This window comes from Grus americana, chromosome Z (assembly GCF_028858705.1).
Source record: "Grus americana isolate bGruAme1 chromosome Z, bGruAme1.mat, whole genome shotgun sequence".
Classification (NCBI taxonomy): domain Eukaryota; kingdom Metazoa; phylum Chordata; class Aves; order Gruiformes; family Gruidae; genus Grus; species Grus americana.
This window is the reverse complement of record NC_072891.1, coordinates 67,763,970-67,791,889: the sequence shown is the minus strand read 5'-3', so window position 1 is coordinate 67,791,889 and position 27,920 is coordinate 67,763,970. Positions and strand designations below refer to the sequence as shown.

At 38.3% G+C, this 27,920-nt stretch overlaps 1 protein-coding gene across 1 annotated transcript in view; it reads left to right on the top strand.

The window, feature by feature from the left end:
- Nucleotides 1-600: 600 nt before the first annotated feature.
- Nucleotides 601-27,920, top strand: part of SRFBP1 (serum response factor binding protein 1) — a 78,874-nt gene continuing 51,554 nt past the window's right edge. The window contains exons 1-2 of the mRNA XM_054809375.1: nt 601-783; nt 27,204-27,292. Of these exons, the coding sequence (XP_054665350.1) occupies nt 754-783; nt 27,204-27,292 (119 nt within the window). The 5' untranslated portion in view covers nt 601-753. The remainder of the gene's footprint in view (nt 784-27,203; nt 27,293-27,920) is intronic.

The following is a 27,920-nucleotide window of genomic DNA, read 5'->3' as shown; positions in this document are numbered from 1 at the left end:
CACCATCCACTCATGTAACTTTTCTTAGACTAGTTCCATAATGGCAGTAACAAGACGAGAAAAACAAGAATCCCAGACTATTTCTGAGATTATGAATGATTCGGAGGGGCAGGCGTCTCTTGTTTAAGGATTTGGAGGTGTACATCTTTTCAGGTCTTTGATTCAGCCAGCTGATGATGCAATGTAGCAGCACGAAACGCAACGCAACAGTGAGAAGCGTCAGGTTTAACCTGACGTGAGGCGAGCTCTTTCCAAACACGCGCCTCCGACAGGCCAGGCTCGGGATCCTCTTCCTTATCCCCCGCCAGAACCAGAAGAAAAATCATTTCACCCCCCACTTCGAAGGGAAATGGGACTCCGGGCTGGGGGCCGGAGGCTGCGGGGCGGCCGGGACCCGCAGAGCCCACCACCGGCTTGGCCCGGCACCCAGGCCCGCGCAAGCCCCAGGGCTGCGGGGCGGGGGGGACACACGGACCCCGCAGAACAAGGCGCGCACGAGTCACCCGGAAGTCGCGCGGCTGGGGCGGAGTCGGAGGACCGAGGCCTTCGAGATCTGGCCTAGAGAGGCTCTACCCATAGAGCTTCAGCCTGGAGTGGGCCTGCTGTGGCGCGCATGGCGCATGTGCGCAGTTTCGCTTAGCGCTGCCCGTGCAGCGGCGTGGGGAGAGCTCGGAGGGGAGGCGGCGGCGGCGGCGGCGGGGGCCGGGTCGGGGCACGGCGGACCGCGGATCTCTGCGAGCACGGGCCGGCGCCATGGCTCCCGTGCTGAACCTCAACAACGAGGTGAGCCACCCGCCCTCATGTCCGGTGGGGCGGAGCAGGCCGGCGCGGCCGGTTGAGGAGGCTTGGGCCGCGGAGGGCCCGGCGGCGCAGGTGGAGGTAGCGGCCTTTGGTGGGGACGGGACACCGGGAGGGGAGGGAAGTGGCAGTGTGTTACCCTGCGAGCGGACCGGGCCGGAGGCGACTGGGCCCTCCCTGGGTCCGGCGTGGCTGCCGCTGTCGCCATGTGGCCTGAGACGGCTGCCGCCGGCCCCCTGGGAAGCGCTGCGCACCGTGCTGGCTCTCAGCGGAAGGGCTGTGTGGTGACAATAAAGATCTGTCTTGCCAAGGTAAACCACCGTGAGGGGGGTGCTACGCCCCGACATGTGTGCCTCGGTTCAACATCCTGTCACTAAGTGTCATATCATCATCATATCACGTCATGTCTTATTGTGTTTGCACTGAAGATTTGCAGGTGACTTTAGCGGACCTACCAAAGTCTCAGCTGCCTGTCTCCTGGATAGCAAATATATGGCGTTGCCCTATTTTCTTGGAGGTGGAGGAGCTGAGAATAAGAAATTAATGGGTTAGAGCTAACTTCTTGTTCGGTAGCAAGCTTGGTGTTTCGTATTTCTTTCAGAATTTCTTTCTGCTCTATAGCGTGAGTGTCACTTGTGATGGGTTTTGACTACACATTTGCAATTCATTGTGTACAATAGCTCTGACACAACTAAACTGGCCTCTTTAAACTATTGTTGCAGCACCTAAAGAGCAGCTGACAATTCTGCCGATCATGTGCGTATCAGCTTCTGTAGAATGGCATTGTGTACTTCCAGGACTCCTAGATAGTACACAGTATGGTTAAAGTTACTATTTGTCAGTAGCAGAACCAAAATGACAGGTTATACAAGCATTCTCAGATTACACTTGCATTTAGAGTAAGTTTTATGTTCTAGGCACATAGTAACTCTGGGAGATGTGGATTTGCAAGTCAAGAATTTGGTCCTTGGTATTTACAAATGTAAGGTCAAATGTTAGTGATTTCACATTGAAATATGCCAGTGAATCACCAAAGAAGAGAGTACTTCATTCGTTATTGAAGCAGGGATTTTTTTTTTTGATTGATCAAGTTCAGGTGGTGATTCATAACCTTTCACCAAAGAGGTACTCATTTAACAAGGGATGAACAAAGAAGCATTGTTTGACTGAGGAAGGACCAAACTGTTCTTCAGAAGAAGGCAGAATACAGTGAGTTTCTGTACAAAACATAGAAAAATTTCAGTAAAGACACTGACAATGCTGTTCCTTCTTATAGTTCAAACATCACCCTATCCTAAGAGGAATCTGAAAGTAAGTTCTTAGATTTTCTGGAGATGGGAGCTTTCATCAGAGCTCAAACAAAAAGTAGGCATTCTCTAATAATAGGTCCATCCAAGATGTAAGGTAGTACAGAGATTGAAATGGTGGATGCCATGTCATCAATAGGGACAGAAGGTCAGGCTGGCTAAGAGTAGTATGGAGACCTAGTGTGAACAGATTAAACATTTTTTTTCGGTTTATAACCCATGCCTCTTCATAAACATCAGAGCTGTATTAATTACTGTGGTGACTAGTCATAAAGTCTGAAATAGGTATTTTCTTTACCAATATTTGGATATCCTCTGTGTGTTTATTAAAGTTACTGAGATGCTCTTGTAAGAATACATTTTACTGGTAAGAAATATTTATCTTCCTCTAATAAAGGTGAAGTGGTGGAATTTGAGCACCAATAATGTAATGATTTTAGAAAGTCTAGTGTTTTAAACAAACTATTGAATTTTTCTTGTGTACTATTCCAATTTACTAAGGGAAAGATTTACTGTAATTACAAAGCAGTGTTATACTGTGCATCTGTGGAATTCCACAATCAACCAATGCTAGGGATCATAGAAATTTCTTCCCCCATTAGGCTATATCAAATAGGCATGATGTTAGTTGTTGCAGAAACAACTTTGTGACCCTTATGTAGCTGATATACCTGTTTGTCTTAGCTGGATTTACAGAAGTTCTGTGTAAGGCCTTGTCAATTCAACTGTATTGTAGTTACGTATTCCAGATTTTAATTCTGGCAAAGGCAGACTTCTGCTATTAATTAATATCATACACTATAATGGCATGCTAAATGATAGCATCTTAAGAAATTATAGGATGATAGGTTTCAAAATTTCTTTTACCAATTCATGTTTTGTTTACAGGAAGAATAAATAGTCTAAGAGCAGTGTTTCTTGGTAAAGTAGATTGTCACCTTTCTTAATGTTAATTGAACTTTATTTTCTTCACTTTCTGTTACGTGTTTGATACTAGTAACTAACAGAACAAATAGTTATTGATGTCCAAAAACTTCTTTGTTCTGAAGTGTCTACAACATTCCTGTAAACTGTATTGTTGTAGGTAAAAGTTTCACAGCATCTGCTTTGTACAGATAAGATATACCTGTTTAGCTTATTTCTGAATGGGAAGGATAATTACTGACCTCTTTAGTAGGTAGCTTCAATTTTGTGTAATTCAATGGCAGGAGTTGTTCTGGTATTACTGTCATGGTGAAAACAAAAAACACCCTCACACTCTTAATGGAAAATTTTGTTAGTACAGTGTAAAAATCAAGCCTTTGGTTCCAATATTAAAATGAAGTGTGTATGTGTTTTGAAATCAAAGGACATTTAGTTGGGTGATGATTTAATTTCATGTCACCAAAGAAACTTGAAAATTGAATATTATTATGTAATCTAATCTTCCAAGGAAATGAGACAAATAAAGGACTGTGATGTGTGTCTCCTTTCTGACAGCTTTTGATTTCATTGGCTAACTTCAGAGAATTTGGAAAGGTGTAGTCTTCAAAAGTCTTTTGTTTGGGGGTTGTTTTTTATTTTTTTAAATGTCATTTGGTAAAAGAATAGTGCTTCCATGAAGCAACATGCTCCCAACTGTTCTGATCTAATAGGGAAGAAAGAATGAAAATGTCATGCTATTTAGGTGACTGTATGAATAGGATCTGAAGTTACTGTACAGTGGTAAGGATCCTGGGTGAAAATAAGAGGGAATTGCAGTTGTGATGAGGTGAAATAAGACAGAAAAATATAAGAAATTGGCCATAATTATTCAACTGTTCACAGAATAATTAGTTTAGATACTCTATTAATAATTTATTTTATTTTTTTTATGTAAAGTTGTTTATATCAGTGTAACAACTTCAGAAACTCACGTTATTTCCATGTTAACAAATGGGTATTGAGCCAAAAGTGTATAAATGTGGGTTTTTTTCTCCAATTACATACATACCAAGATAATAACAGCAGAAAGAAAGATCTTAGCAGAACCCACAGTTTACAAGGTCCAGTAATTTTAAGAAGCCACCATCTTGCTGCTGGCAAATAATGTGGTGCAGTTTCAGTGTGACTGCATGACTGAAAAATTAAGATTGAAGAGAGTTAAAAAACACAAATGTTTTTGTAATTCAAACATCCCATTCCCGTATGGGATTATTTCATTTTGATTTCTATGCCCAAGGAGGAGTTGCAGAGGGGGAGGGAGTACAGATTGCAGAAAGTTAGAACAAAGTGAAACAGTGAAGACTAGAATTTTTGAGAAAGAGGAGGAAAATGCAGTGTTTCTTACCATTTTCTACTCATCACATTGTTTTATATAAGGGAAAACATAATTTGTAGAATGAAAAAGTACAGTTTTGCAATTATTATGTATCAATTGCATATGATCATGCTTTTGCAGGGTTTGTCTATATTAAGCCTTAATTGTATTCTGACTTTGTGTTTAATTTTATAGGCATGCAGACTAAAGGAATCTTTTTTAAAAAAACTATTGCTGTCTTGTATGCGTTTCTTATTTTAAAAGGATTTTAGGTGTCTTGTCAGAGAATAGCTTCCAAAGATGAACTTTTGTGGAAACATTTGCTAGATGGCAGCATATAATCATCAACTGCCGTGGACAAGGGCAAGTGTAAAGGGAGATAGTTCACATTTAATGTGAAAAATGGTAATTGTTGATCAGCAATGTACAATAGTATGAAACTAAAACCTTTGAATGGGTACCAACCCAGATTTGTGTTTTTTTTTCAGAACCCATGCTTCTTAAATTACGGTGTTCTGTTTTTACAGTCATACTCTGCTACCAATATCATATGATTACAACAAATAGAGTTATGTCTCTGCCCCCCTCTTTTTCTATGTTGTAAGTAAATTCTGCTTGCAACTACCTTAAGGAATTAAGCTACAGAAAGTCCATGAAGCTAATGCAAATGACGTTTGTATGAATTATTTTAAAAATAAGTGTTCTACTGTTGTGTCTACACAAGTGCTGTAATGGCTGAAGTTGAATATTAGTAAGGCATCATATTATGTAAAGCAAACTTATATCTTCTCAGAGTTCAGAATTGTTTCTGTCCATTGGACATACGAATTGAATTTGCCAGACTTGTTTGAGTATGGAAACTTTGTTATCAGGTGAATTTTTCTCTTAGATTTCTATTTATTAATCAATTGCATGCATCCAAAATAATTTCTCTATGTAATGTTACAGACCTCTTACTGAATTAGAAACAGTTGAGCTTTATTTACAAAGCTATGTTTTTTAGGTAATAAAAGCTGATGTCTACATAATGCTTGTCATCCATGATTGTTCTTTTTTTTTCCTAAAAAGATAGAGTCAAGATAAAAGTATATCTTCAGAGTAAATATGTGCACATGCGTTTTTCAGTCTGCTAAACAAAGTGCAGATTCAAAAAATGTTACGTAGGGAGCTTCATGGTGAAGCTCAAGGTGGCCAGTTTCATTCAGTAGTGTGTTGTGATACTCAATACTCAGGCTCTTTTATTTACTCGTTAGACTTAGGACTGACATCCTCACTTCTGAGTTATCTGGACTGCAATTTAGATGAATGATATGTTCACAAAGCAATCTGGACATATGGCTAAGGATTTAGACTGGTGTACAGGAAAGAGAAAGATAGATAGCATGGCCGATTATGAAAAAAATGCCCATGACAAAAAGCCTTGGGACCTGAACTCGTGAAGAAAGACTGACATACAGTATCTGAAAGTCTGAAACTGCAGTCTGAGTTATGTTTGTAGTCCTGTAAAACTTGCATCTTTTATCACGGGGCAACCAGAAGTAAATATATATTTGGAGATGGTTGTATAATGGCTGGGTTGGTCTGCTGTAGCATGGGTAGGTGTCATGTTTGTCATGTTGTCATTAGGTGGTCAGACACAGCTAAGATAACAAATGTAAATAGAAAAACAGTTACTGCATTTATACATGCCTTCACTCAGAAACTGCTGAAAAAACAAGTATATGCTTTTAAAAGTGAATCACTTTTGGTGACCAAAGTTTCTATATAGCAATGAAAAAAACATGGTCAGATTGGGATATCAAGTGAAATTATTAAATAATGGTGAGGGGGGAATTTGAGAGGGTCATGCATTCCTCCTGAAGCTGAATTGACTTGTGTAGTCAGGAATTGCATCATAATTTTTGTAAGGTGCATTAAATGTGAAAAAACAGATTACTTACCCCTGCTAGTCCTCAGCGCATTATAGATTTCTGTTATTGATACAGTAGGTCCAGCATGCTTGTATAAATGTCAGTTTAAAATTGATCCAAAATGAAATTAACTTAAATTTTTTTTGTCACTGAATGATCACCATTTTTGTCAAGAAACATTCCATACAAAGTGAATTTAACACTTCTCTGTGGTATTTATTTGCAGTTACTTAAGATCTTCCTTATTTTCAGCCTTCTTCAGTGTGATGACTGCCATGTCACTCAGATGTGATGCGCCTCTCTGTGCTATCATTGACTTAAGATGACAATTTAGACACATAATTCAAGATTTTGTTTATTAATGGGGGAGTTTTTCTGAAGCTGTGGCTTCTCACTCTCCTTGCTCCTTGCCCATTCCGGCTACATGGTCCTGCCTCCCTGTTCTCTGAGCAGAATAAATTTTTTTGCTAGGGTAGTTTTCAGCTACTGCTTTGAGGTAGCAGGGTGTTAGAGAGAGTGAGAGGAGCAGGAACATGGGACCAGGGATGAATGGGAGTGGAGGAGGAATGGAGGCAGACTGTCCCCTTCCACCACAGCAAGCTGTTCAGTTGGCTTGGGGAGGCTGGTAAAACTGTGCTGTTCTTCATCTCAATTAAGTGTTTGTCTTTAGGCAGTGGCATTTCTGTGAAATAAGCATAAGATTTGGGGAGGGTGTTCAACCAGCAAAACCTAAAATAGTCAGGATGACTATATGATGTGCAATTGTGTTGTCTCCCAGGTGTTTATGTTACAGAAATTAATGGACGGTCAAGGCTACAAGGGCAGGAGAACTAGAGGGTTCAAAGAGGAAGCCACAGGAGCCCTTATATTTGTCTGATCTTGATTATTTTACATAATGAGTTCATTGGAGAGTAGTTACAAAACAGCTTGAAAGAAGAATCTTATACTGTCACTGTTATACTCTAAATAAGTTTATTTTTTGAGAACGTGATGAAGGGTATATCAAGGGGAGAAAAAATGCTCTCTTACCTGTTGCAAAAGAACTCTTAAAAAAAGTTACAGTCCAGTAATAAGTAAAGCAAAATGTAATTTTCAGGAGTTTTATTTCTCACAGTAATCAGAGAAATGAACAGTTAGGCCTTCTTTATTCAGTTTTCTTTAAAATTGCTTTTCACTATAATGAACAAGCTGATATGAGCATTCAGTTTTTAGTGTATTATATCCAAATGGCTAGTGTTACCTAAGGTATGTTGTGCTATTTTTAAGCGCATACCTGGTCCTTCTTTACCAGCAGTAAAAAAGAATCCCAGATGGAAACTTTCAAGGTAACAGTGACTGAGTGCTGTAGGCATTATGGTGTTTAAAGCAGTCTGAAATACTGGGCAGCCAGTCCAGTGTGGTGATCCAAGCTACTCTTTGAAATAAAGTAGCTACCCCCAAAGATCTGTTTTGTGTGCCATCCCGTGGGCTGTGAGGGAATCTAGGAGTCCTTTAGGGCAATTTAATATTTCTGTGTACTGACTTTATAGCTGCCTGAAGTGGAGGTAAGGCATGAGATGAGATGTCTGACCAGTTATCTGGTATTGGACTGAGCTGTGAGATGTCTTACTGCTCATAATTCAAAATATCATGCCTTCTTTCAAGGCATGTCTCTGTCTGATGGGGAAAATGCTACATTTTTTGTTTAATGGCACAGCTGTTAGAAAACTTTCCAGTAGTTGAAAAAGCTGGTGTATAGGTTCCCTCAGTCTGAGATGAGTTGAATCCTGTGATCTCAATGACCAGCAGAGTGCACTAATCACGAATACTAACAAATGCTAATGCTGGGCTACTGTCCGGCAAAGAAGGGAGATTTTATGGGGTGAGGGGAGCCCGGTCGTGTATTTCACCAGTGGGAGCATTTCCGTAGGAAAAGTCCTTGGCAGTGCTCCAAAGGCTGCTTATCCAACAATTAACATAAAATACATGAACTCCCTCAAAGGAAATACTGGAACTCAGAACTTTTTACTCTTGAGGAAATTCTTCTTGCTGGTCTACAGATGAGTTCCCTTTTGGTATTTTGTCTCTGGCTTATGAGCCGTGTTTGTTCCAGCATCCAGCATGCTGGCCAAGCCCCTCTCTTGAAGTAGAAGCGTTTGTCCTAGACTCCCCCACATTGAAGAAGGTCTGTAATTTTAGGCTTTTCAGTTCTGGTAAGTGCCCCAATATCTGGACTGTTCCTCAGAACATGAGTTCTGGTACTGTTCTCAGCTGTCTGCCAGTATGGTTAAGCTATATCAGAGAGACTTTGTCTCTTGGGCAATTTAAGTCAGCTTTAGGTTCACTTTGACCACTTCAGAATTATTCTTATGGTAAAGTGGTTAGCACTTAGATACTATTGAAGAAGTGCAGGTGCCTAGGATACTCTGTGGTCAAAATTGAAGCTGTGGTTGAATTCTGGCACTGCCAAGATCTGCGTATCCCTCGCTTGCATGTGGTCTTAAATACTTCCTTGAAGCTGGTCATACAGTATCTTATATGTCACTGAAATCAGTCTGAAGTCTTGGAAAGGTATACAAACAAGTTATGAGAACTGAGAAAAAAGTAAATTTCTACACAATTCAAAACCAAATAGCTACTTTATTCCATGAGTTTATTTCTTGGTATACTGGCAAATCACTACATTTGCCGTGAATTACAAGTCTGTGCAAAGTTAAAAAGCAAATAGGACTTTCTCTTTAAACTCTGGAATACTTGGCAGCAGTCATTTTAGCTCTATGGAAATGCATGTAAAAATTCTTGCATTGCTTATGTTACTAATAAATAATTCTAAGGACAACAGTTTCTTGAAGTAAAAGAAAATTATGCTAGATTGGGCTTGAATTCTGCTTAAAACAGTTCAAGTGTTAAATTACTGACATTCTTTTACAGACCATGTAAATGTCCTAAGGAAAAGGTCTTTTGAAAGCTTATGAAATTTCCAAACTTATACTCTGTGAGATAGAATTCTGAGGAATTGTGGCTTTTTTTTTTTTTTTTTGCCTAGGAACTGTTCCAGCAGCTGTTTCTAAAGTTTCTAGAGTTGCCACATCATCAGTTGTACTAATATTAACAGTAAATTCTGATCTGCTATTCACACAGATTTTGTTTCCGCAGATTACTGAAGCAATTAAACATGGCAAACTATGCAGTTTTTTGCTTCTGGCAATACTGTATACAGCCATTATCAAACTACTGTACTTCAGGACAGAAATGAAGACTTTTCCTTAGCTCAAGTGGTTTATATAAAGTGTGTGTGGTAGGCCACGTAGACTAGTAAGATGCTCTCATAAAACAAAACATCTGTGGTTCCTTGGTGTGGTAGTGTACAATAATGAAAAAAACATGTAAACACAGTCATGGGAAACTTTGTAACTTTTATTTTAAAGGAACTGTGAGATACTTGCAGTACACAGTATAGTCTTTTATCATATGTAATTTATGGGTATATATGCATGCATAAAATACAATTTTAAAAAATGGTTCTATTACAGTAAACGTGCTTAATTGCTTACTGCTGTCATTGCAGACATCTATCCACAACCTTTGCATTGCTGGGCCTGAAGCCTGCTGCCAAATGAAGAAGGAAGCAAGGCTGAAATGGGTGTAGAAGGGAAGGGGTGGTGTTGGATTTTTTCCTAATAGAATTTAGGGGCTTGGGGGAGGGAGAGTTCCTAGAAGGAGAATAGTATCAATTGTTAATTCATTGCAAATTGCCAATCGGTATGGCAATGATAAAATTCCTTTCAGTTTGCCTTACCTTGTGGAGGTCAGTAGTGAAAGCAATTAAGGGAAAAGTTTTTTAGTTAGAGTTTTCAGCACAAAAGCGGCCAGCTACTAAATGCAGTGATTTTTTGATTTTAAATCATAGAAGAGAAAGGAATTTAAAATTCTTCTACTGATTTTATATGGGGAAAAAAAAAACCCACCCAAACAAAAAACATTACATTATTTCCGTTGCAAAGATGGGTCACAATGATACGTATTTATTCATATGGCATTGAATACCAAGTGAAATGTATGTGTGTATATATATATTCAAAACTAGCTACTTAGAATGTAAACCAGTTATCATTTTTTTGAGTGCAAATATTCCGTTCATTTTTATTTTGGTGTATTTTCTGTTCTGTAGTCATCTCAGTCATGCATTTCTGTTCTGTAATTTTTGTGTTGAGCAAACAGGTCAAAATTAGGTCCAGTAGAATGTGTGATGGCTGTCAGAGAACTTCCATTTAAATCATCAGTAGGCTTGGTACTGAGATCTCTATGACACCAAAAGTAAGCTAGGGGCTCTAATTCACAAATTTAAGTTTGAGTGTCCTGTCTAGAGATCTGGTTGGATTCATTCATTTGTGTTGGAAGCTAGTTTATCATATGTTTGTAGACTTGTTTAAATTAGTTTTATCTGTGGTCAGGCAAATATTGGATATAAAGTGGCTCTCAGCAGTTGAATTGGACAAATATCAATTTAAGATAAGATACTATTATATCTTGGTATGATGAGAAGTTAGATTGCAAGGTCTTTAAAATTCATACAATGTGAGAGTTCAGCCTCAAAAATTCATTACCCTGACTAGAAGCAGAAATGAGTACTATTCCAGAGTGAGGAGTAAAATGTGAAGGACTTTTTCTTTCCTGTTTTTAATAAGTGTTGGAATTAGTGTTTGTCTTTCTCCTAAAAGACGCTGTGTGTTAGGTGCAAATGTAAGCAGTAAATCTGGAGTAGCTCTTTGTTTGGAAGCTATTTTAGAAAAAGAATCCCATCTTATGATTTGGCTTACTCAGTTTCCAAATAACTATAGTAATGAGAATAAGCCAATAAGTTTCAAATAAAAATCTCCAAACGTGCTTTAAAAAGGCTATGAAATTGTGTTTATTCCTTCGTTATTTCTGTTCTCATTTTTCTTCTGCAGTTCAGGAGTTCTTAGCTCCTTTCCCTAGATTCTCACCTTGATAATTGCAGTAGAGAATGAGAACTAGCCATCAAAATAAAATTGACCAATGGAAAACAAAACTTACTGCTCGGAGTGCAGCTCTTAATACTGTTAAAACTAAAAATATTGAAATAACATTTATTTTGTCTTGAAAGAAAGTGCTTACAGGAAAGTGCACCCCTTTTAAAAAAGCAAATTATTTAAAGCTAATGGTGGAGCAAGGCAAACAGAAATGAGATTTTCTGTGTGACACATACAGTATCACTAACATAGAGCCACCAGTAAGTGCTAAGTATGGATGTCTGAATCTCTAAGTGGTTAGGGGAACATTTTCCATTAAATTTGTAGCCATTATGAGGTGTCAGGTAGATGGCATCGTAAAACTTCTTACTGTGATAACAGGCTAGCTTTGTTATTTTCAGAATGAGCTATACTTTCAGGATCCACCCAAGGGTACTGAGGGAGATTGCAGAAGTGCTCACCAAGGCACTTTCCATCATTTCTCAGCAGTCCTGGCTAACCGGAAAGGTCCCAGTTGACTGGAAGTTAACAAATATGACACCCATCTACAAGAAGGGGTGGAAGGAGGATCCGGGGAACTACAGGCCTGTCAGTCTGACCTCTGTGCCAGCTAAGGTTATGGAGCAGCTTATCTTGAGTGCCATCACGCGGCACGTACAGGACAAGCAGGTGATCAGGCCCAGTCAGCATGGGTTTATGAAAAACAGGTCCTGCTTCACTAACCTGATCTCCTTCTATGACAAGGTGACCTGCTTAGTGCATGAGGGAGAGACTGTGGGTGTTGTCTACCTGGAGTTGAATAAAGCCTTTGACATGTTTTTTCACAGCATTCTCCTGGAGAAACTGATTGCTCATGACTTGGAAAGGCGTACTCTTTGCTGGGTAAAAAACCAGCTGGATGGCCATGCCCAAAGAGTTGTGGTGAATGGAGTTAAATCCAATTGGTGGCTGGTCACAAGTGGTGTTCCCCAGGGCTCAGTACTGAGGCCAGTTCTCTTTAGTATCTTTATCAATGATCTGGACAAGGGGATCGAGTGCACCCTTGGTAAGTTTGCAGATGACACCAAGTTAGGTGGGAGTGTCAATCTGCTTGAGGGTAGGAAGGCTCTGCAGAGGGATCTGGACAGGCTGGTTCAATGGACCAAGGCAACTGTATGAGGTTCAACAAGGCTCAGTGCCGGGTCCTGCACTCGGGTCACAACAACCCCATGCAACGCTACAGGCTTGGGGAAGAGTGGCTGGAAGGCTGACTGGCGGAAAAGGACCTGAGGTGTTGGTCAACAGCTGGCTGAATGTGAGCCAGCAGCATGCCCAGGCGGCCAAGGAGGCCAATAGCATCCTGGCTTGTATCAGAAATAGCATGGACAGCAGGACGAGGGAAGTGATCGTCCCCCTGTACTCGGCACTGGTGAGGCTGCATCTCGAGTACTGTGTTCAATTTTGGGCCCAGCACATTGAGGTGCTGCAGCTTGTCCAAAGAAGACCTTTTCACCCTCCACGACTACCTGCAAGGAAGTTGTAGTGAGGTGGGTGTTGGTCTCTTCTCCCAAGTAGCAAGTGATAGAGCGAGAGTAAATGGCCTCAAGTTGCACCAGGGGAGGTTTAGATTGGATATTAGGAAAAATTCCTTCACCAAAACGCCTGTCAAGCACTGGAACAGGCTGCCCAGGGAAGTGATTGAGTTGCCATCCATGGAGGTATTTAAAAGACATGTAGATGTGGTGCTTAGGGGCACAGTTTAGGGGTGGACTAGGCAGTGTTAGGTTTATGGTCGGACTCTGTGATCTCAAAGGTCTTTTCCAACCTAAATGATTCTATGATTTTTCTTTGCTGTTTTATGAGAGTACATTAGAAAAAGTCTGAGGTCATGTACAGATATGCTAATGTAGGAAGGGACAAATGAATAGAGACTGGTTGCATGAGAGACTGGTAAGAATTTTTTTGAATAGCAACTGGTTCAAAGGAATGAATAAAGGATTTCATCCAGAGGCAAAAATCAGTGGGGGGACTGCTGCAAAGGAAATGAGTACCATAGGAGCAGGAGAGCATATCTTATGCTTAGTTGTATGATGAAATAGGAATTCCAGATGATCTAAAGCAAAAGGGCAGTTGAGGTGATTGCTTGCTCGTGGAACAGTTCAGAAATAACAGGAATGATGAAAGGAAGGAAAGAGAGAGATAGCTGGTAATTCTTTAAATATTATAAATATAAGCAGTCAAAAATGATAGGTGGGTAAGGTGTGTGGGACAAGAGGAAATAGGATGGGGAATGAGGAGAGCTCATAAGGAGGGGAAATGCTATGGAAAGCTGGGTATTTGAAGAAGAAAGTAGCAAGCTTCAGAAGGCAGCAATCCCCCAACAACATCAGCACTTAGTGTGAGAGAGAAGTTCTAAATGGCTGGACAATAAATATACCATACCTGAAATAGATGAGTAATGTGAGAGTACTTGTCCTGTTACAAGGAAGAAGATTTTGCAGGAACCTTTGTGCACTGCTCCAAGTGGTTAGCAACTAATACTGGGGTAGTTACACAACCACTTTTATATCTGGTATCTTGGCAACTGCCTGATGGAGAGCTAATTGCTTGAAGGTATAGTTTTTAACTAAAAGATTAGTGTATGTCAGACATCTGGCAGGGATATTTTAAGCTCTTTATTCCTTCTACTTTTCATACTTGTCCTTGTCCCCAGTTTCTATTTTATGTCATGAAGAAACTTCCAGGAAAAATGCAGATTAGATTTTTCTCTAATTTTTCTTTTTTCTAAATACTTTCCCATGTGTTTGTGTTCATGAAAAAGTCTCATCATGAAATCGATTTTTTTAAAGTGTTCATGGAGAATAAAGAACACTAGTGTAGCAAATAATTCTTCATTCCCACCAGAAAGAATTTTTCCTGTCCTTCCAAAAAGACTGAAAAGTAGGTTATATGGTAGTGCTGCTAAAATACCTCACTTCTTAAGTGTGGGGTTTTTTCGTTTTGTTTTTGTTTTTTACTAATCTGTGACTGCCTTGTGAGAGAGAAAGAGTTCCCACAAAAAAGATAAGTCATAGAGACATGATAGCAGAAATCACCTTAATGGAAGAGCAGGTTTTTTGTGGAAAGTAGTATACTGTTTCAGAGTCTGGCAGGCCAATAATACTGAAACATGTTGAAAGCCAGCAGAAGCTCACCTCACGTTCTGGTGACTTTAGTAGTCTTTGACACAGGCTGAATATTCACTCTGTGTGAATAAATCAGAAAAATCTGTGATGCAAATCTGGATTTCCCTTATATCAATGGTTATCAGAGTGTGGTCCCTGAGGACTTTTGCCAGGCACTGGAGTACGCTACGTCTGAACAGGGGTTGTACTCATTGGATGTTTTGTGATATGTATATTTTATATGCATGCTAGATGGCCTTGTGCTAGGGGCAGCATAGGGCATGTGAAAAGCCTTATGCTAGACTTTATAGTCCATTAGTAAAAGTCTGAAATCTGCTTTTGTTAGCATTTTTGAAATAAGGAGAAGACAGTTTTTGTAAGAAGGTATGCAAAGGTACCAAATATTTTGAAAGTGTAAAACTACATACACATCTCTTCTGTTCTTTCAGTCTTTTCTTGTTCTCTCTTTGCGTTATTAATAGAGGATTTCTTCCTTTGAAAACATGTATGTTAAATCTTTATTACGTGTTTAGTGCCATAGCTTTTTTCTAGACATATAAAAAATTGCTTATGATTTTTTCTTTTTTCTCCTAGAACTTCATTCACTGTAACTTTTATTTGATCATTTGATTCGACTAGACATCATTCCTTACTTTCCTTATATTCCCTCATTCCATAACATGCCTCTTTACTTATGTCCTGTGTGATGGTTTTTGTTATAATATTGTGACACTGGTTATACGGATATTTTTTTCTGTCTAAACTTCAGAAGTGTTATATTTGAGCATCAGACAAGAAAATACACACTCTTGGGAGTTACAGATTAGCGACAGGAGCAAATTTTATCGTTAGTTTAAAGTCTACTTGCATAACAGAAATTCCTTCAGCTTGTGACAGGAGTGTAGTACAGGGAAGAGCTTCTTATTCCTGCAAAATGTATCAGTACTGATGATAGTTAGTAATACGATGAAAATTAGATTTGTTGCAAGATTTAACTTCAGATGTGGTTTGCTTCTATCCAAAAGTTAATTAAACTTAATATTGAGTTTTACTTTAGCAGTGGGAGCATATACCTAAAGAACTTTGCTGCCTTTTGGTTTCCTAGGATTTTTTCCTGTTCTTGCATGCATGGACAGGGACAAACTTTACTGAAGAGCAATTTGAAGGAAAGTAGTTTAGATTTTAAAACAAAGTTTATTTTTCTTGTCATAGTAAGATCAGTTACTTTTATTTTCAGTGTTCACAAAACCAGGTTAAACATACACTTTATAGGCAATCTAAAAATTCTGGTATGTAGTTCTTTTTTTTTTTATCCTTCAGATTTATAGAGAAATGGAGAAATGACTTAGTAGGTTTTTCTCCAACTTGATCATTCCTCAGCTGATGCTGAGTTTCGCTTTATTTGTTTAATGAACTTGAAACCATTTTTCCTTTATGATTCCTTTATGCCTGCATAATCACAACTATATAGTGACATTGAAACAGAAATTTTGAAGTGGATGAGGCTTAGTACAAAATGAGTGGTTATGTTGAATGACAGATTCACAAAAATAATGCATTTTCTGGTAATATTAAGATATGAATATTTGCAAAATGTTATGCTGCTATAATGCTGCCTAGGCTTCCCATTTGTTCCTTGGCTTCTTAGTGTGTGAGACTAGGGTAAGCTGAAGGTAATTGTAGTAACTATAAACATGTCTCTTTAACTACCAGTATTCTAATTTCCGTTGAACCTTCAACCACCAGATGAAAACCATCAGTCCAATGAATGTGGTAAGAATAAAACGTATGTTCAAGTTGCAGAACCAGTGATTCCTGGCATCTTACAGCTTTGAGTCCAAACTTCATGCAAGTATCCTCAGTTATTCCTCTGTCTCCACATTTTTTTTTACTGTATTATCCTTGGAGTTGCTCTCTTTGAGCACTAATTGGTAACTGTAGTTACGGCCCGTGTTTCCCACCTGTTTGGCCGATCAGGAGATACGACTGGTCTTCTGTGGCTGGTTCAGAGCCAGACGTGCTGGCAGATGAGTATGGATGTACTAATTGTCAGCCAAAATGGAAAAGATTTGCATTCTGTTTATGTATTTCTTACATGCTAGGCATGCTAATTTTAGTCCTTATCTCCTGGTTGGCTACCAGTTTTCACAGAATGTGCAGTAGCTCTAGCCTGTGCTCATTTGTCAAAGCTGGTTTCTGTTTAGTAAGCCCAAAAGTTACTGGGTAGTGATACTGACAGGCAAACAGCGTGATGACAAACTTAATTTCCTCAGAAACCAGGTTAACAAATTTAATTCCAGAATATACAAAGTTTTAATGTTCCGCTCTCTCAGGATAGCTGAGAAAAGTTGTAATGTATTGGCTGTAAGGACTCTGAGGTTTTTCTATGGTGACTTAAGAGGCCAATAACACCATCTCTTTGCAAAAATAATCATTAATTAAACTCATTTGGAAACGCTGAGCAGCAAATAAATTCTGAAAATCTAAATTTGAAACAAAGTTGAGAAAGTGGTACTTTTAAGATGATATGAACACAATATGTTTTAAATGTAGGATATGTTTTCCTGCATTTTTTTTGAGCATGTAAAGAAAGTGATTTATCATAATATCAAAGTTACATAAAAGTAGTTATACACATTGATGTCATGTTTAAAGAACTTCAAGTCTAAATAAACTCTTAAAAAGCAAAATTATAAATAGAAGAATCAGCTTGGCTGGCAGTCTTCAGAATTTCCTTCTTAAGCTTTGAGTCAGCTCAGGTGCTGATTCTCTGCTTTAAAAGCCCATCATAAGCTGTGCCACCCTCCTGGAGGCAAATAAGTGTTTTCAGTGGATGTTGTCCAAAGCACTTCCAAAACAAATGCATGGGAGGTGATTCTCCCCTTCTACTCTGTTCTGGTGAGACCCCATCTGGAGTACTGCATCCAGTTCTGGGATCTCAGCACAGGAGAGACATGGACCCGTTCGAGCAGGTCCACAGGAGGGCCACAAAGGTGATCAGAGGGTTGGATCACCTCTCCTGTGAAGACAGGCTGAGAGAGTTGGGGTTGTTCAGCCTGGAGAAGAGAAGAGTCCAGGGAGACATTGCAGCCACCTTCCAGTACCGAAAGGGGCCTACAGGAAAGCTGGAGAGGGACTGTTTACAATGGCATGGAGTGATAGGACAAGGACTAATGGCTTTAAGCTGATTCAGACTAGATATAAGGAAGAAATTTTTTACAATGAGGGTGGTGACACACTGAAACAGATTTCCCAGAGACATTGTAGGTGCCCCATCCCTGGAAACATTGAAGGTCAGGTTGGATGGGGGCTCTGAGCAACCTGATCTAGCTGAAGATGTCCCTGTTCGTTGCAGGGGAGGTTGGACTAGGTGACCTTTAAAAGTCCCTTCCAACCATAACTATTCTATGATTTTATGAATATTCCACAGTCAAATGCTATATGGAAGTAAAGTGGCATATAAATGCGGGAAGGTAGAGAAAAATATAAGGGAAGCAGCACTGCATTTACAGTTTGCCAAAGTTTAGTCATTCTCTTACCATTCCCCTCTTGTAAACATTTCTACAGTGCACTTTTTTCAAGTGACTGATACCCTATGACTGAGACAGTCAAACACAGGTAGAATAAGGGAAAATGATCTGATGCACTGGCTTGTCCTTTCAGTTGAGCTGCCAACTGGTTGTTCTGCTGCTGCTTTTCTTGCAAGATGGAGTGATATCTATTCAGATGCTGTAGTTCTACATTCTGTTGCAAAGGCATTGGTACTTAATAGACCTCTTCCTGTCTTATGTTGCAGGGATTCTTACATCTCTTAGTTCTGTCAGACAAACCTGTCCCTTGATGTTTTGGGGCTTTGACAGATGGACTGAATTTAACTTGCATTTAAAGCACATACTGATCTGACACCAGGCAGTTAGAAGAGAGAATTCTAGTTCCTCGATGGTGGTTAGGCCAATGCTGTGGTTCGTGAATTGTGGTGAGCGCTCAACAGTGTTATTCAGGCTCATTTTTAGATAAAAGGAGGTTAATCTTTAAAATCTATACATTAACTTGAATCATGTTATATTTTTAAAATATGCTCAGAACAGGGGTGTAAGTTTGTAAACATCTTTTGACTGGGTCTTTTTTTTAAACAACTGTGCAGTTTCTACAGATAAGTGCCTATCTTACTTAAGTGGAAGAAGAGGGAGTACCCACATGACAGTGGATCTTTAAAGGAGGAAAAAAAAAAGAAAAGCCAAAGCAATCACACACACCACTCCCCCACCCCCCCCAAATTAATACTGGAAACACCATTGTTGCATTTCTGACTTTGTTACGTGAAAGGTGTCATACACAGTTTTGCCACAATTTTCTTTTCATGATAGCAGTTCAACTCGACAGGTTTGGATAGTGTTTGCAATTTTTATAATTAATGCAAAAAAAGACACAGATTGATTGTGAGTTAGTATAGTCAAGTTAAGCTGTTATGCTTCAGATTATGCAAGTGTAATAGAGAGTCCTAGTGTTGCCATGGAAACGATGCTCTCTTTTTCATTTGCTTTTAAAAAGTTCACAATTTGAAGAGAAGGGAAAAAATGCTCACCACGCTCATTATTTATTCACCTGTGTTCATCCTGATAATTCTTGTGCCACTATCGTAACTTTTGCTATTACTGTCTTGCTGTGAAATCAAAATCTAAGGGAGCGTAACATTTACATGTGGCTTCTAGTTAGAGCTCTGGTCTAATTAAGAAATCCTAGACATAGAAATCCATTGATTTGAGCTTGGATGTGTTGACTGGCTTGAACACATTGCCCTGCAACATTCCATGGAAATATTTTTAGCAGAGTGCTAGCTGGGGGCTTTCAAACTCATGTCCAGCTCATCAATTAAATATAGGGTTAGAATCTAATTTTTGTTTGCATGTAGTGACCTATGAGCTGATTTATATAGTATAGCATCTTTGGGCCAGTTTATCACAGTTATTTCTTATCTGGACGTTTACAACTACTGCTGTTTATTTATGGTTTAGAAACGTGTCTAGCCAGCTTATGATCCTGGTTTGGACTTACGAGCTCAAGTGCTTTCTGAAGTACTACATAGAGCCTGAGTCCATACAGTGAGACACCGACTTTGAAGCATTAAATCCATTAAATTTTAGTCTTTGGCAATGAGCAAGTAATTCTAGACTAGCCTTACTCCCTCCCAACTATCTGAGATATTTGGAATTGCTTTTCAAAACCGTTAGATGAAAATGATCTTTACTAGCAGTCCGAGTACTCATTGTGGTTTCCACTTGGAGAAATTATGCTAGAAATGACAACTGTTCTCCATGCAGGAGGAAATACAGTGCTATATTGAAAAAAGAAACTCATATTTCAGTGCTTCAGTTGAGAAAGTACAAAGAAAGCAACATGGACAGACTGTGGAGGAAGGGTTTGATGGTAGCTCATGAGGAGTGTTGGCATTACTTTTCCCGTGAGACAGGTGGAAACATGCCCAAGTGGTCAGTGTGCTTTTTCCCATTCATCTTTAGGCACCCCTCTTTTGAACCTGACAGAGTGAGTGCCCAGAGGCCTGAGAGGCTGTAGGTGTTTTGGTTTGTGGCTACCTCCAGCTAGTGATGGTGCTTCTGCCTGCTGTGGGCAGCAGGGTGGTATATTTTAATCCAGAAAAAGGTGACTCGTTTCATGAACTTGTTTACATGTTGTTAGATGTATTATGATACAGTTCAGTCCACTTTGTTTGAACCTATTTGCATGTAGCTGAAGATGGCAAAGGCAAGATTAAGACTACAATGGTATGGCACAGACACTAGCTGAAAAAACTGTATGTTTCTTAGCACTCTGTGCTGAGATTTCATCCTTATATTAAATGAGGGCATATTTCATTGATTGTAGTCTGATTTCTTGTAGCCCATCTCTCCGTCTCCTTCTGTACATTCTCACTTTGCTCTTTTGCCCTGGAACTAGCTAGTGTTCAGGTGGCCATGAGAGGAAACAGTTCAGGAAACTCATCTGGCTGAAAACTCACCTTGTTTTGGTTTTTATAAAGTTAGGATAGGTGGGATTTTCCTTTTTTGTGGATATATATTTCTGTAAGACTGACCTGGAACTGAACAACTGAACCCTCATACACCATATAGGTGCATTTATGTTTTCTTGCTGGCTTATATATGTTTTTATAATGCAAATATATGAAGCTATAATAAGTCTAAGACTGGCTATTTCCAGATACTATATTACAGTATATCAAAATATGATTCTTTTTCTGAAAAAGAAAAAAATAAACTTGGCAATTCCTAACTTTTCCTAAGAATCTAAAAATCGTTAGATCTTTCAAACTGACATTCCAGATAATAGAGAGAAATATTTGTAATGAAGTTCCAGAAACATTTTTTCACTTAGATTATTCACTCAAAAGATTATGTACTATTGTTAGTTCTGGCTAACATGGGATCCAGCTGCAGGTGTTTTGAATTTTAAAACACTCTGTTGCCAAATAGCACCAAAAATTAACATTTAGAATACTTTGTTGCCATGGTAATTTCTTGGTTAGAAGACTGCCAAGTAACTATAAAATGAAACCAATGCTTTTGGTGTGCCCTAAAACGAGGAAAGGAAAGAAGGTCAGTGAGAACTGAAACATTACTTAGTTCCATGTTTTTCTTGTAGGTATTAGAATTTGAATACTCAAATACACTTCACTTTTTTTTTTAAGCCGGATTTCTTGCTTGGACGTTTGTTGATGCATAATTTAAGCAACATATGTGACTGGTTTTGGTGTGGTTTTAACAACTTTTTCCCTTTCTACATTAACAATGCTGCTTAAACTTGAGGGGGTTCAGAAGCAAATTTGTTAATGCAGTAAAATCAAGAAGCTATTGTATACCTTTGGATACATGTACATAATTTTTTCCTTTTGCTTTGAGACATTTTTATGTTAATGGCTCAGATTCTCATTTCAACTTGCTAGGGTTCTCTTGGCATGAAAGGACTTCACGAAGACTGAGATATAGCTTGTACCTACAATTTTATTTATCACTATCATTCATTCACTAGACCCCGTTTGTGCAAGTATGTGGTAGTTTGTTGACAGCAATATAATGAGGTGTATTTAAAATAGATTCTTTCCTGAGACAGAATTTACGAGGTAGAATTTGATGCTTTCTCATTATCATCCCACTCTCAGGTGTGAGCTTCATGTTGGATAAAGGCTTGAGAGCACAGGAAGAAACTGAAGCAGAAAAGCAAACTCGGAACTACCCTCTTCCCCCCTTCCCCAAGTATCAAGTGATAAAAAAGAAGAGACCCTATATTGCAAAGTGGATTTGGACATGTCTATGTAAAATTATAGAACATTCTTAGAAATGATATCTTCAAACTGTAAATGAAATTTTTTTGCAGTTTTTTCTGGTCCTTGAAGACAGTATTCATATAGGAGAGACTTCATGTTGGGGGAGAGGAGGGAGGCCTCTGTTTAATGGCTGTGTGTTTGTATAACATTATGGATATTTCAGAACACTGTAAACTCTTACAATTAGTTTTTTCACTGGATGAGATTAGGTGCAATGTACTTCCTTGAGAACAGAATGATTTGTCTTTTCTGGTTACTTGTACAAGAACTAGGACTAGACTGTGTGCTGGCATAAGGCAGAAGTGGATGAAGAAACTCTAGTCTGTCTAGTGCTGGTTGTTTAAGGATTTAATAATTTGTCTAAGTGCATTATTGGGTCAGGACCAAAATGTTCAGCACCTCATGGGCTGAAGCCCAGGGAGAACAGTTGTATGTACTTCAGGCTGCTCAGAGGAAAAAGACATGGCCATCAGTTTATTGGCTTTCATGCATTTTGGATAGCTGGGGCTGACTGCATAAGTAAACTTTTATTAACTTTGAGTTAAGAATTTAAGACATTCTGGGTCTTTTAGGTATTTGCATGTACAGTACTAGCTTTTGTACATGGTACCATGAAAAGAACCACTTTTCGTATTGTTAACCTACACAGTTCTTCTAGTATTTCAGTGATTTTGGATAGAGTATATTCAACAAGTCATGGGCAGAAACATGTTATTGCTTATTTTTTCTCTTAATCCCTTGGATTAATATTTTTTAAAGAATGCTTTGGTTTGGGGAGGTTTTTTTGGTCAAATATAGTTGATACTATAGTTCAGAATAGACACATACCTTTCTTGATACATCTATGAATTTTTAGTCACACTTTCCTTTGTTTTTTTTTAATTGGCTGAACACTAGCTTCGTTTGGAGGCATGTTGCCTGTACAAACCTCAAAACAAGTTTCAGAAGTAGCCAAGTATAACATTTTATTCTAATGTAGTGTTCCTTTGAGAACTTTGCTGCTGTTGTCTTAAAAATATGAAGGCAAATACCTTTGACTAGTCATGTGAATTTGAATGTAATATTGTGCCTATTCTGTCATTTTGTCCACATTGCTTGGTGTGTTTTTGTTGTCATCACCAGTATGAGGGCTGTTCTGTAGTGATTTAGGTTTTTGAAACCTAAACTAGATATTTTTTTAGTTCTTTGATCTAAAAATACATCAGCTTTCTCTTCAAAAAACTTGAAAATTTTCAGTAAAGGTTTTTTGCAACAGCTTAATTGTGTGGGAGGCTCTTAAAATAACTTTCCATTCTATTACACATGTGTTTTGTCTTGTGTTATATACAATAACCATGTCTCATTAATTTAAAAGGGATATGTATGTGATCAGAAGCCCATTCCAGTCCAACACTGACTCAGCCCTTCCAAGCTTTTTTGTTAGTTGAAATTAAGCAATTTGTAACTATGACTGAAATATCAGTATTAAAACGAATCTATTTTCTTGCAAAAAGCTAGAAAGAAACTTAGAGATCAAAGGTGTAATTAAACAATCCTATGTCAGTTTCTCTACTTTTATTCCCCTTGTTTGGGCATGAGAAGGGCTTGGATGTGCTGAGGATTGGGAAGGGCTTTCATTGACTAACACATAAGAGGACAAATCTCTGGGAACGGTTATTCACCCTTCAGAGGCAGGAACAACCTGGAATAAGAAGGCAAAGTCTATGAAGCTGTTGGTTTCTCCCTTCCTCAGCTGGTTAAATACAGTTCTTGTGATTCCTTTAAACACTTGTTAGATGCATTTTTTGCTGGAAATCACCCTCTTGGTTTGACATATACCCTCTTGTGCCTTTGTACCATGCCAAGTATACCCATCTGTCCAAACTGGGGCTCTTTTTATTGCCAGATACTGCAGCTGCTAACAGTGAGTATGAGGAGCTATGTAGATTGTGCTGAGGTCAGCAATTCCTGTTATAATCCCCCTCAGTAATGTGCACTCCTTGGACAAAGGTAAACTGCAGGAGAGAATTTCAAGTTCTGGTCTGGCTAGTAATCTACTGATCCCATTCTGTGCTCTTTGTTTGCCCTTTCTCCCTTGAAACAGCAGCAGCTGCAGTCTGTCTGTGGCTTGAAATGACTTGTGTGCAGTTGGCTGGTACTTGTCATGTTTTGTGGCTGTGCTTACTGTAGGTTGCAAGCTATTGGGCTGATGGAGTCTTCTCTGTGTGGAATACCTGCAGTCCTGTGATTTTTTTGCATTTCACGTTTGTTTAGGATCTGTAGTAATATGATAAATACTTATAGTATACTGTGGAAGGCACAGTGCAGATGGATGTGATTTTTATTTCTAACCATAGCTTTTGAAAAATACTTATGTGCTTTCAGGCTAGGCTTGTTTTCAAAAGTGAATTCATTTCCCCTAGGATTTCTCTTAGATTTAATAATTTATATATTGTCTATACCTGTTCTTACTTACACACTACCTGCTCTTACTTACGCACTACCTATTCTTATTATTTAAGAATTGTAATTAATAAATATGTACTAATCATTAATAAACACAGATATATGTTAGTATTAATAAATAGTAATAGCTAATTGCCTTATAGATAATTTTTCCTACAGAATAAGAAGTGTCTAAAACAAAGGAAAGAATCTCTTGTTCTTTGTTGCAAAGAATCCTTGAAGTGGTTATTTCCACTTAGAATTGCAGGGATCCTAGAATGTGTTCCTCCTAGTGATAGAAGAAATAGTTTGCTCTGAGATTTGCCTATGGTTATAATTATTCTTTTGCATTTACTGCCACCTGTAAGTAGATTAAAAATCCTTATTGCCTTATTGTCTTAAAGCATTGGTAAGTCTGACCCTGACTTTCACTGCAGCCTTTCTGAATTTCAGTGCAAAGACTTCTTTTCTTGTTGTTTTTTCTTAACCTATTTATAAAAAATACTATTTTACTTATTATGAGTAAATGTTTGTTACTATTTTTCAAAATCTACTACTGTTTTTGATGGGCTTTGTTGTTGTTGGGTTGTTTGTTTGGTTTTGGTTTTGTTTTTCCTCAAGAGGAAGTTGCCTATCTCACTTTGTAACCAAGAGGCAGATAGCTGAGTGAGTCCTAGGAGCCACCCTGGTGGTCTAAGCCCCGTTGTTTCAGGCACATGGTAAATCTAAAGCAAAACTTTTTTGATTTCTGTCCCAAAGAGCCGACTGCTTTCTTGAGAACTTTATGAGTACTTCCAAGAACACAGTTGATGCATACTGTCCCGTGTGAAAGAAGTGACTGTGGATTATATAAATTGATATTCCTAGTCTGCCAAACAGTGAATACCTTCCCTCATTCCTGCTGTCATATGTCTATACACCCTTCATTGGCTGGCAGGAGAGGAGGCTGGGTTTTGGCTCTTGTAAGCCCCGGAAACATGCTGTGTCTGCCTTAATTTTTCTACTAAAAAATACATTACTTTTTTTTTTTTTTGAAAGAAAGTTAAATATACTTTGTGGTTGGGTACACAGTAACTAATATATAAAGTACGAGTTATTTAAATTCAAATGTGTTTGTAGCTTGTGGGTGTTTTTAATGGTTATTTAAAAACCAAAACAAACAACTCACCCCCCTAAACTTTCTAAAAAGGCATACCCAGTTTGCTTCTGAAGTGTCAAACTCTTTGAATATGCGTAGTACCTAAGAGGTATTCGACCTGAAGATGCTTTATTTTCTTTCTTCCATATAAAAGAAGATGCAATATAGATAGCTGTGATAATTCCATTCAATATCTTATAAATTTTTGCATGCTTAGATGGCAAATTGTAATGTTAAGGATTTTGTACTTAGCACAGTGCTGCTGTCTAGCAGAGACTTGGCACAGATGCTTTTTGGCACGTGGTTTCTGCTGTTAACTGAAGTAGAAATGCTTGTAGGTAGACCTGTGTTCACAGTTATTTTCAGTAGGGTAACCAAGGTAAGTACCGACCTTTGCTGTACAAATTTTAGAACAGGAGACCAATTTTAAGTCAGCCGTTCTTGTCCCGAAAACCTTCTTTGCCTTTTCCCTTCTCTCTGTGCAAGTGCCAGTAACACTGCCCCACTACAATTCCCCTCCCCTACTTTTTGGGAAAGTGCTGCTCCACATGCTCCTTCTCTGCTATGACAGAGGCAGACATAATCAGCTGTGTAAAATATGTGGGTGGTTTTGTTTTGGTTGGGTGGTTTTGTTTGTTTGTTTGGGGGATTTTGTTTTGTTTTTTTTTTTTAAGTAAGTAATATAGTTTCACCTTTATGGTCTCTGCACAGGGGGATATATACTAGCCAGGCTTCCCATCATGGGTGTGAAGTGTTCCTCTGTGAACTTTGAAGATCTATTTTTTTCTCTCTTTTTTTGGTCAAGCTTGATGCAGGTTTATATACTGTTATTCTAAAATAGAAATCTGAGGTAAAGAACTTCCTTGAGAGAGAGGTGCCAACTTACTTTGAAGTTTATCCCACTGGATAAATCTAAGAGAAATTTGGATTTTTGTTAGGAAGGCTAATAATTTGTTTGTTTTAATATTTTATATTTTCTAAGTTTAACTGTTAAATACAAAATCTTAAAAGTGATAGCAAGATATCTCCAAATAAATAAGGGAGGTTTTTTCGTTGTAAAAAAGCAAAAGTCACTATTGACTCCCTGCATCTCCAAAATGTACCTCATTGACAAGACAATGCCTAGGCCTAGGGTTCCCTATGATGGAATTTAACAGCAAAAGATTCCAAAGATTTGTTTGTCTGTACCGTCTGTCTGATAGTAATTAGATTTCTGTTTCTTTTATTTTGAGGCACAAAATAAGACCAAAACATCATTGTCAAGTTTTCTTTAATACTATCTACTTTGAAATACAGGGAGCACATTATTGGGTACGATGGGAAGTTGAAAGAGACTATAGTGAGTTCGAAATCACTTTGATTTTATTTTCAACAAAGTCAATTCAAATACATAAAAAGATTTTCATATTGCAAATTCTGTTCTGTAATAAATAATGTTTCATTTTGGAGTCTTAATATTTCAAAATGTTTCATAATGAAAATGCTTTTGCATATTTTGTACTAATGGAAAAGTACTGGTGCTTTTTCACTGGGACAAAAATAAACAAAGTGAAGGCAAAAGGTGAGTCTTTTCAAATCTCTAGCTTAGTCTAGCTCTAAGAATAATATTAAAGTATGGGTAGTTAGGAATGTCTTGTCTTCTGTTTAGACCTCAGACACATTTTTAGACTGTTGGTTGTTCTTCCTCTGATGTTTATGGCAGCAGTTTAATTTTAAATGAAATCTGAATTCATTTAAACTGGGATTCGGTTAGCAGGGGAATGCATTCTGTTTTCAAAAATGGTTCTTTTTGTTGAACTAATTTCTAAAATTTAAGTCAATGTAATGAAGGTATTGTATATGGAAGCTAATCAAGGAAAACAAGTTTTATAGTGTCTTCCATCTTTCTGACAGGTTGTGAAGATGAGAAAAGATGTGAAGAAGGCCAGAGTCCTGACTATTCGCAGACTAACGAGACACATTGGGAAATTAAAGTTGAAAAAGTCAGTTTTAAATATCAGTGTTCTTGTTTGTGTGTTTATAAATGAGACAGTATCTTTTTTCACAAGAACAGAGAAGTGGGAGAAATATATGTTACATTTAAAACTTAAGGCACTGTGATGCATAAATTCTACGTCTTATTTTTATGTCACTTTAGAGAGGCTAAAAATACTAACTAAAGAGCAATTTCATAAAGCAGAATTGGGATAATTTTTTAAAGGGATTTAGTGTATTGGAAACTAATCCCAATCACTTACAGAACCTTTTACAGCACTTTTATAGGTGTCAGACTTAATATTTTAGGTTATTCTGCTGTTGAACATGGTTGTGCAACATTTTCTCACTGCAGTGGTCTGCAAGGTTCTATAGCAATAAATATTGTTCAGTTTGCAAAGAAATACAGGTCATACTTGATTTTTAATAATTGCTATTAATTAATATTTAAGTAAATAGTTAAAGCAATATTTTGCGGGTTATATTTTTAAAGGTTGCTGGCCCAAAGTAATTTATGATGAGTCGTACTGGAGACAGTAGAAGATACATGTGTTACTGTGTTCAAAGTGTAAATCAGGTGTACTTTTCTCCCACAATTTTAGCAAACTGTGCAAAATGAGAAGCAAGCCCAATTAT